Below are 10,468 nucleotides of genomic sequence, written 5' to 3' on the forward strand. Positions count from 1 at the left end.
ACACCAGGGAAGGGCAACTTTCATGATAAGGAGGGCCACATTTATTTAATGCCACCATCGGAGGGCCATATGACCAGGGATCTGACTGCAACTCACAGAATTCGGGGTGCTGTTGGTTGCTCAATGACTGTCGAAATTGTTTGGAAGGAATAAGAATGTTCTCTATCGACCAACAGTATAATTACAACATGTAATAATGTAGTGGTTTTAAAAAAAGTTATGTTTTTATCTACAAAAGGGCCGCATTGAGTGAGAAAGCGGGTCACATGTGGCCCCTTGGCCTCCAGTTGCCCATCCCTGATATACACTACTATATTACCAAATGTATTGGCTAACCTGCCTTGACTCACATATAAAAACTTAACTGCCATCCCATTTCTAACCCAGAGGATGGGACCCGCTCCAAACTGTTCCCACAACATTGGGAATATGGAATTGTCCAAAATGTTTTTTGTATCCTTATCAGGAACGTTGAATGTCTCAGGATACCAAAACATTTTTGAAAATGTCATGCTCCCAACGTTGTGGAACCAATCCTCTTCCAACATGACTGTGCACCAGAGCACAAACCAAGTTCCATAAAGACATGGACGACATAGTATGCTATGGATGAACTTGACTGACCTGCACAGCGTCCTAACCTGAACCCAATACAACACCTTTGGGATGAACTAGAGCAGAGACTGAGAACCCTTACGAAAATCTACCATGGTTTTTATGTAGTAGTCATGGTTCTACCATGGTAAGTTTTTTGGGTAACCATGAAAACATTTGTTCCTGACTATGTTTTAACCATCGTTTTACCATGACAACTAACCATTGTTTCAAACCGAGGTTAAAAACCACGCCCAAAAAAAACACGAAAACTATGAATAACCATGGTTCATTGTGGGTTTCGTGGTAACCCAAAAAAACACGAAAACCATGAATAACTACTTGTGGGCAGGCGTGGTGTATTGGTTAGGGAGTTGGACTGAAGATCACAGAGTTGCAGGTTCAAATCCCACCACAAGCACCACTCCTTCGGGGAAGAGAGTGATCATGGTACAGTTCCAAACAAGCTATACACACACACACACACACACACACACACACACACACACACACACACACACACACACACACACGCGGTCCGCCTCACCTGCACCACTCCTCCAGGGTTGACGGTGATCATGGTGCAAATCCCGCGGAATGCCGAGTCCTTCTCCTCATTATCTCGAATGTTCCGCAGGGAAGTGCACCTGCCAATAGGAATAGCCGATTCTCTTTAATGGACGCGCCCACGGCAAGTCCTCTCTCTCTCTCTCTCTCTCTCTCTCTCGCTCTCTCTCTCTTTCTCTCTCTCTCTCTCACACACACACTCAGACACTTGGCCACACATCATAAATAAGAAAGACCTCAGAGCACCTTGGGTCCATTTAAACTAGTCATCTATTGTTTTTTTTTTAACTCTTTTAGTCAACAATTGAAACTGTGTACTAACATCGCAGTAAAGCATTCACAGGAAAACATTAGCAATACACTTTCACAAGCATGCACAAGAGTAAATCATCCATCTCTTTCTAACGAAACATACTTACAAATTATTCCATATCTAAATATATGCATTATGTTTTTAATCAAATTACGTGCTATTTTAAGGTTTAAAACATTTAAATATGATATCGCATTTCTCATCTGTCTGTGAGCTATGTATGTCATCAAACACATGCAGAATGCACTACCTGAATTAAATGTCTGACTCCCTTTAAACCTACGTGGCTGAGCATCCTATGACCTTGTTTTGGCCTTGGTGCCTACGTGGCTGAGCATCCTATGACCTTGTTTTGGCCTTGGTGCCTACTCTCTGACCTACTGAAGCGTGAGCAGACTGCCTCCGCAGGTCTCGATAGCACCATAGGCTGGACTAGTCTCAGTTCACTGCAGTTTGTAAGTGTTCAGGTGAGAGGGGGGGTTGCAGATGGGATTTATTTGGCCGGGGCAGGGGGAGGAGGGTGGTAAGGGTGGGGGTGCAGTCATGCATCTGCAGGACCCATGGTCCATCGTAAGGGAACTGTACCCCCCTTGGAAAAGGCTGAAGAAGAGGGGGGGGGGGGGTAAAGGGCTGTAAATGCTGTTTTTTAGTTCGCAGCATTTATTTCTCTCTGTCTCTCGAACCAGCAAGCAATATACGAGACAGGTCTTACCCCATGCATTCAATTAGTGGTTAGGTAGCGACAGGTCAACAACGAGAACAGAAGTAAAGGAACTGAAAGGAAATCAATAACTGGGTACATGGAGGTGCTACTGAGGCAATGGGACCACACAAGAACAACAACAAGAAACAGGACCTAAAAAAGGTGATTAGTCACATGGTCAGCAATGATCTCAGACTGATTCGTACGAAACAGAAAAGAGCAGACAGAGAGGGGGGGGAGGATAGAGGGAAATAAAAAGGGGAGAATCAGTGTTCAGAGACAGAGAGAAAGACAGCAAGAAAGGGGTGTCAGAAAGAGAGTGAGATAGACTGAGAGAAAGAGAGGGGGAGAGAGAAGACAGGAGTAGAGAGAGAGAGAGACGCTGACAGAGGGAGGTAGAGGGGGACAAAAGATAGAGAAAAGAGAAAGAAAAGAGAGGGAAAGATGGCAAAGGGACAGAGAGAGAGAGAGAGAGAGAGAGAGAGAGAGAGAGAGAGAGAGAGAGAGAGACAGAGAGAGAGACAGAGACAGAGAGACAGAGGGGACTGGGGGTACAAGAGACAGAGATAAGAAAGACAGACATCCAGAGCAGAGAAGAAAAATGAATGAAAAAAAGATTGAATAATACACACCAGGGTCTTATAAACTGCTGTAGCATGGGAGCCACCTCTTGAGGACAAACGTAACCAAGACGACCAATTGTTATTGCTAAGGTAACGCAACCACGGTTATACACCACCAAACGCCAACCAAGACATGAGCGAATGAGGGGGAGGAGGAGAAAACATAAAGAAAAACAAACAAACAAACAAACAAACAAACAAACAAACAAACAAACAAACAAACATACAACTCAGAAACAGAAATCAACAGAATCTGTGTATGATAATAAACACAAGATTTGCCTAGTGTTCTCTCAGCCCCAGACTAGACGGGCACAATGTCAAGTATGAAAAAAAATCTAACATACATACAAACACATCGTTTAAGGGAGAAGGCTCAGAAAGCTCCCTCATGTGACCATTAAAACCATTTCTGACAAGTCACAGTGATTATCATTACAAATACCTACATTATTGCTTGACAGACTTGTGTAGGTATCCAAAGAGGATCTTGTCACCCTCAAGTGTAAAGGGGATAACTTGAATTGCTGATTTGTTTATACTTAAGCCAGTAACTAGGCTGTCATGTGCATATAAACCATTTCCACAGCTTTCTGAGGTTAACTCCCTTAAACTCTCCAAAAGGTTAATCTTTCCATAAGAAGTGCAAATGTACAGACATACTTTTTTTCTTTTTTTTAAAAAAAAACAAATGGAACATAAAGAACATAGTACTCTAAGGCAACTACATGGAGGACTAGAAGTCATCAGGTGCGTATGCAGAACATAGGAACAGAGGAGGTAGACCTACGTTTGAGAGACACAGAACTATGCAACATTCTCATTAAAGAACAGGCATTTATGAACAATCCAATGAGACATGCAGAAAGCAGATGATTGGCTCTACAGAGAACAGAGTTCAGTGCAGGATAGGCTGATCCAAGGCGACAGACAATGGTGGGAGGGGTTTCAATATCTGCTGAAGCACCTCCCATTTGCATAACGGCATATTGCCTGTTCCTCTACCAAACTATGGGAGAGAATATGCTGCAAAATGCATAGAAATGCTGCATGACCAAAACCAGTGAATATTGCTCACTTCTCTACAAAGAGACGACATGGATTCAAATAGTAGTTAGAATTGATTACGTACTTACATAAAGTGATTGAGATTGATTGAACTGTTATATTGATATCTACTAAAAAAGATAATTGAATTAACAGATAATTTAGTCAGGCGTCAAATCAGATATCCTGCATCAAACATTTGCCATCCTTCAGTAAACAACATTCAACATCTATTGGCATATATGCATTCACATTTAAAGAACAATAACTAAAAAACAAAGAAATAAACTGACAAACAGGAACACATCTACAAATGCCCTATATTCCCTGGGGTTAGTTTCAAGTGTTACACTCCACCCTTCATGTTAGTACAGTATTTACAACTAGGCGTATTGACCTGGTCTATGCAGTGTGTCTACTGAATAGGTGCCTGGTATAACGCGTACAGATAACGAAGTATAGCACGAATCAATGTGATTGTCTTATATCTTTCCTCTCCACACACGACTACGTGCATGATTCATTTTCCTGAATGGGTCATTCATATGAGGTAGGTGTTTAGCAAGCTAGGTGTTTAGCATCCATATAGTATTTATTATGAACATTAATCTACTACAGTAAGCTACAGGAGATATCATATTATTAGAGTGGTTCTCTAACATGTCTGGGCTATAGTTTGACTGCGTGTATACCTGAGAGTGGTTCTGTAAGGTGTTTGAATGGTCCATGGCTTAGCTCCTAACTTAAGACGCTATATAGTATGTTACCTATAAGGCTACTGGTCTGACACTTGCAGAGAAACATCAGTCTTCTCTTTCCACCTTCAAAACTGGCTCTCAAAAGACTCCATGCAGAACGGTACCAGAAAACATTTAAGTATTGGTCTCATTCCTGAAGACAATTTGGTCATTTTTGTCACTTTTTAAGAACTAAATCCCCTTTGGAGAGCATTGCTATGTGTTACATTACAATTGGGAAAATTATGTGCTGCCCAATAGAGGGAAAATAGACCCTGGAGCTTGAGCTTGGGTTTGTGTTCTTTGGTATCAACAGTTAGCGCTAGTTCTGGCTAGTCAACAATTAGCGGCTAGTTCTGAAACGGATGCAGTCGTCATGGACCTGCCACAGCTCCCTTTCAGACTCGCCAGCTCTGTGGTAGCTTAGAGGCTAGCTGTTAGGATCTAGTGGAGCTTACCCATGTTACCTGGGTCCTATGTTCCCCAGTAGACTTTGGATGACAATCGCTGTAGTTTTTAAAAGTGTCACATAACGCAAGGTAGTCTTCTAAAATGTAATCACCAGACATTGAGCACTATGTGAGCACTGGAAAATAAAGGTTTAGCCATTCCTAGAATAAATCCCATCCCTAACCCTAACCTTTTTTAAACTAACCAAGGAACATAGGATCAGGAGAACATAAAGATGACACCCCCTGCCAAATTCAGTCGTCAGAATCTTGTGAGAGCCAGTCGTGGAGGTGTGTATAGTATGAGCTGAATGAGCAAGGCTGGGTTCGAGGGGGTGGTCAGGTAGGAAGGAGGAGGGGGGCAGGGGGCATAGAGGGGGGGGCCAAGGGAGAGAGCAGGGGATCGAGATCGAGGGGGTTGGGTGCGGATAGTGGGGCTGGGTTGGTTGTACACCTCCACCCCACTGCTGCTGAGGGGACAGCTTGTATCTAGCGCCCCCCAGTGGTACCTGTGTTCTCCAGCAGGGTCTTTGGGGTGTTGGGCCTGTTAATGATCTCTATCAGCTGGTGCAATACCATAGCAACGTAGGGCTGCATGTCGGCACCTGGAGGCACAGTGGGAGAGAAAAAATAATAATTACAGTCACTCAATAGCCTGCACACGTGTGTACGTGTGTGAGAGAGAGAGAGAGAGAGAGAGAGAGAGAGAGAGAGAGAGAGAGAGAGAGAGAGAGGGGCAGACAGTTGGTGTGTATAATACAAAACAGTTTAGATGTTCCGTGCGCTCTTGTCTGCTGCATTCCACTGGATTGACAGAAGTTCAGAGGCTCAGGAGATGTAGAAAGTGTTATTTGAGGATTGCTTTTAAAAAAAAAAAGTCTCTGTGAACGAGGAAATGGCTCAGTACATTTGTTATAGAAAAGCCCCAATTCAGGCTACAAGTTATTACTTGTTCCTTTTGTCATTTCCAACAACTCAACAGACAAACAAACAGACAAACCAACACGACCGAAAACATCACCTCCTTGGCGGAGGTAATAAATGCATGAATTGTATTCGAGAGCACGCCTTTCCTAGAATAAATGTTGAAACGGCCAAGCGACAGGACGCCTTTCTGATACAATGTCAGTGGGTTTCCTCCTCCTCCTCGCTGGGTCGAAGTGTCCTTGAGCAAGACACTGAACCACATGGCACCGTACATGGCAGCTTGTCACAGTCAGTGTGTAACTGTGTGTGCATGTGCATGCATATGTGCGTGCATATGGCTTGCCTATACTGTGTGTTACACTGGACTATGTAGCCTACTTTCACTGATAATACAGGGTGCTGCCACTTTTACAGAAGCACAAATATAATATTATTTACATCATATATTATAATATATTATATAAAAGACGAATTATTTACTCAATATTACTTAAGTGACCGAAATTCACTGACAATCTAAAAGAAGGAGAACAAATGCCAAGACACTGAGGCAATGGCTGCGCCTCTGCTATTTCTTTCTTTGTTGGATCTTTCCTTCATCCAAAACAGATGGGCATCTGACTAACATTTGGAAGAGGAAACCAACGCACAGAGTTTTCGGGGTGCAGGTAGCGGGTGCAAGATCACTTTCAGAGAGGAAGATACCGCACACTCTTGTCCATCGTGCTGAATTTTATTTACAGAAACAATGTTGCGGTAAATCGTTGTTTCTGTAAATAAAATTCAGCACGATGGACAAGAGTGTGCGGTATCTTCCTCTCTGAAAGTCATCTGACTAACATTACCAATAGTCTCCTGAGCGCCCTAAGCCCCTTTTAAGTCTACTGTACCTCGGACATCTTTTTTTGGTTCTGCATCCGCTATTTCCCCAACAGAGGATTAAAACCAGTGTTCAGTTAAGGACTTGATCCTTGGCTGAGATTAAATGCCTGCTGCTCTTTTATGAGCAAGAGTTCGCAGAATATTATACAACATATATGTTACTGCAGTGCACCTAGGACCCCCTGCTTCTACTGACAGGAATGGAGGATCCTAAAGCCAGCTCTGGAGCAGTGATTTGCGAGCAGCACATGGAATCTGATGGTCACAGGATTCAGTGTGGGTTGTTGGGTGGTCTCGCACAACATACACCTTACCATACCGGCATCCATGAGCATGGTGTTGTCCTGCCACACTGCTAACCTTGGCCACCAATTTGGGGTACCCTCTTGCACGGTTGAGGCATAAATGCAATTGTGTAAATATACACTGTAAATGTACTGTACTGTGATGTACTGTGGTGTCAAAATGACACTAGGAGTTTGCCAGTGGATCTTTCCTTTCTTTTGTTGTTATTTGACTGAAAAGAGGCATGGCCTGCTCACCCATCTGAATGGATATCTCTCCGATGGCCCACGTTGCATTGTTGCACACTGAGATCAGCTCTGGGTTCAGATTGGTCCCCAGGATTGGCATGAAGTCCGCTGAAAACACACAGCACGAACAACACAAAATGTAGCCTCTTCAGATTTTTTCTTTGTTTATTCGCCCACAAACGCCATTACATGCTGAAGAAGGGCTCTGCCCGAAACGTTCCTGGGCGAATAAACAAAGAAAAAATCTAAAGAGTGTTTTCCTTCGCTTCACTCATTCATGTTTTACGTGGGATTCAGCACTCAGTTAAGAACTGTTACAATAGCCTATGAAGGCGATAGTGTGAGCCCGTCTTCTCTACTTTTGAAGCGTCTGTACAAAGGCATAATGCAACATTATGTTTTGTGTAATGACGGTAATGCGGTATCATGTATTGCAGTATCTTCATCAGTATCGTCTTTTTTCATTATACAACTGATGCGCGCGCAGACTCAACAATGAACAGGTGCTACCTGTGCATAACTGTACTGTGGCTGAGTTTGGGTATCAAGATGGTTGCACGAGTAAGTTTCAAAAAGTCTGTCACACACTATGTCTGACTATGCATATGGAAAAATATTAAGAGAGCAACCAAGCATGTGTGTGTGTGTGTGTGTGTGTGTGTGTGTGTGTGTGTGTGTGTGTGTGTGTGTGTGTGTGTGTGTGTGTGTGTGTGTGTGTGTGTGTGTGTGTGTGTGTGTGTGTGAGAGAGAGAGAGCGAGAGACAGAGAGAGAGAGGGAGTGCTGCAATCAGTGATGCCATACCAATGCAAGGCTTGACGTGCTGGAAGCAGGCCTTGGTCAGGTCTCCCAGGAGGGCGAAGGAGCTCTGGCGAACCTCTGGCATTTTGTCCTGCACACATCAGGGGACATTAAGTATGAGGAAGCTGCCAGAGGGACGTACTTTATGACGCACTTCAATGCAAACTGAACTGATCTTGAAATCACGACACAGAGCTGAAAATCAGCATTGCATAGAGTAGAACTAACAAAGTAATCTTAGAGATATAATTACAACACCAGCAGTGTGATATTGCATAGTTTAAAACCATGTAATGACATCTGTAATTACATCTGTAAGAGAACTTCTACTTCTACTTTACGCAACTCTGCTGAAAATAAAGTCAGATCCCGCACACACTGGGACACACTGCATGCATTGGGATATGAGGGTGACAATTGACAATGTTGTCATGGTTGCCTTCATGCACTGGTACATGAGCGTGAGGATGCTGTAGTGTATTGTCATGGTTAGAGGATACTGTGCTGCCATCAATATTACTGTATATAAGTGTAAGGTTGGGGCTGAAGTATGCTGGCATGGTCATAGGATGCTGGGTTGTGTTTCCATAGTTACATACATGCACTGGTACATGACTGTGAGGATGGTGTAGTGTGGTGCATGCTGTGTTGTCATGGTTACAAGATGTTGTAGTAGTGCGTTGTCATGGTTACGTGCGTGCACTGGTACGGTACATGAGGGTGAGAATGCAGTAGCGTGTTGTCATGGTTACGTGCATGCACTGGTACAAGAGGGCGAGGAAGCAGTAGTGTGTTGGCATGGTTACAGGATCCTCTATTGTCATGGTTACAGGATGCTGTAGTAGTAGTAGTTGTTGTAGTAGTAGTGGTGCATGCACTGGTACATGAGTGTGAGGATGGGGCTGTGTTGTCATGGTTACCAGCATGCACTGGCACATGAGTATGAGGACGGTTCTGTAATGTGTTGTCAGGGTTACAGGATGCTGTGTTGTGTTGTCATGGTTACCTGTATGCACTGGTACATGAGAGTGAGGATGGTGTTGTGATGTGTTGTCAGGGTTACAGGATGCTGTGTTGTGTTGTCATGGTTACCTGTATGCACTGGTACATGAGTATGAGGATGGTTCTGTAATGTGTTGTCAGGGTTACAGGATGCTGTGTTGTGTTGTCATGGTTACCTGTATGCACTGGTACATGAGAGTGAGGATGATGTTGTGATGTGTTGTCAGGGTTACAGGATGCTGTGTTGAGTTGTGTTGTCATGGTTACCTGCATGCACTGGTACATGAGTGTCAGGATGGTGCTGCGTGCCACCAGCTGCTCGATGTTGCCCCCCAGGCCCTCGGCCAGGCCACTCAGCAGGTCCAGGGCCACGATCATGAAGTCCTTATCAGGGGCCTCGTACACGTCAGGCTGGGACTGATGCAGCTGCACAAGACACACACAGAGGAAAATATGTTGCACGCTGTATATGAAGCCGTGTGTGTGTGTGTGTGTCTGTGTGTGTGTGTGTGTGTGTGTGTGTGTGTGTGTGTGTGTGTGTGTGTGTGTGTGTGTGTGTGTGTGTGTGTGTGTGTGTGTGTGTGTGTGTGTGCATTTGTAAGTGTGTGTTGCGTTTACCATGGCTTGAGCAAGTGTTTTCTGCACCAGGTTGACGCAGCGCTGGTATACAGGCTCACAGTAGGGCAGGAAGCCACTCTGGAGGGCCGTGGCTACAGACGACAGGCACTGGAGGGGAGGGGGCACAGAGATAAGAGGGCACATTTATCCAAGTTTGTCATTTTGTACAAATTTGTCCAGTGTCATTTAGTTTGAGATGAGACAGTTTTCTGTCTGCCTGAAAAAAATGGTTGGGAAGAAGGGAAGCGTGAGAGAGAGAGAGAGAGAGAGAGAGAGAGAGAGAGAGAGAGAGAGAGAGAGAGAGACAGACAGACAGACAGACAGACAGCAAGAGAGTGCAAGAGAGAGACAGACAGGCAGACAGAGAGTGAGAAAGAAAAAGAGAGAGAGAGACAGAAAGAGAGACAGTGCAAGAGAGAGAGAGAGAGAGAGAGAGAGACAGACAGACAGACAGACAGACAGACAGACAGACAGACAGACAGACAGACAGACAGAGAGAGAGTACCTCAAGCAGGGGGAAGAGATCTTTGTCCTCGTCCTTCAGTTGGTTCCACTTCTGAATCAGTGGCGGCATCAACATCTGGATATACTCCTACAAACACACACACATGGCAACAGATACACACACACACACACACACACACACACACACACACACACACACACACACACAC

The 10,468-nt window shown here is 44.3% G+C and overlaps 1 protein-coding gene across 2 annotated transcripts in view; it reads right to left on the minus strand.

The window, feature by feature from the left end:
* Positions 1–10,468, minus strand: part of tnpo1 (transportin 1) — a 66,155-nt gene that overhangs the window by 4,833 nt on the left and 50,854 nt on the right. For both annotated transcript variants that reach the window (XM_063210274.1, XM_063210275.1), the window contains 8 exons: positions 10,300–10,386; positions 9,795–9,902; positions 9,444–9,602; positions 8,178–8,265; positions 7,385–7,483; positions 5,543–5,638; positions 2,810–2,885; positions 1,142–1,241 (listed from right to left, as the gene is read on the minus strand). In XM_063210274.1, coding sequence (XP_063066344.1) covers positions 1,142–1,241; positions 2,810–2,885; positions 5,543–5,638; positions 7,385–7,483; positions 8,178–8,265; positions 9,444–9,602; positions 9,795–9,902; positions 10,300–10,386 — 813 coding nt within the window. The remainder of the gene's footprint in view (positions 1–1,141; positions 1,242–2,809; positions 2,886–5,542; positions 5,639–7,384; positions 7,484–8,177; positions 8,266–9,443; positions 9,603–9,794; positions 9,903–10,299; positions 10,387–10,468) is intronic.

The sequence above is a fragment of the Engraulis encrasicolus genome, chromosome 11, assembly GCF_034702125.1.
Source record: "Engraulis encrasicolus isolate BLACKSEA-1 chromosome 11, IST_EnEncr_1.0, whole genome shotgun sequence".
NCBI lineage: Eukaryota > Metazoa > Chordata > Actinopteri > Clupeiformes > Engraulidae > Engraulis > Engraulis encrasicolus.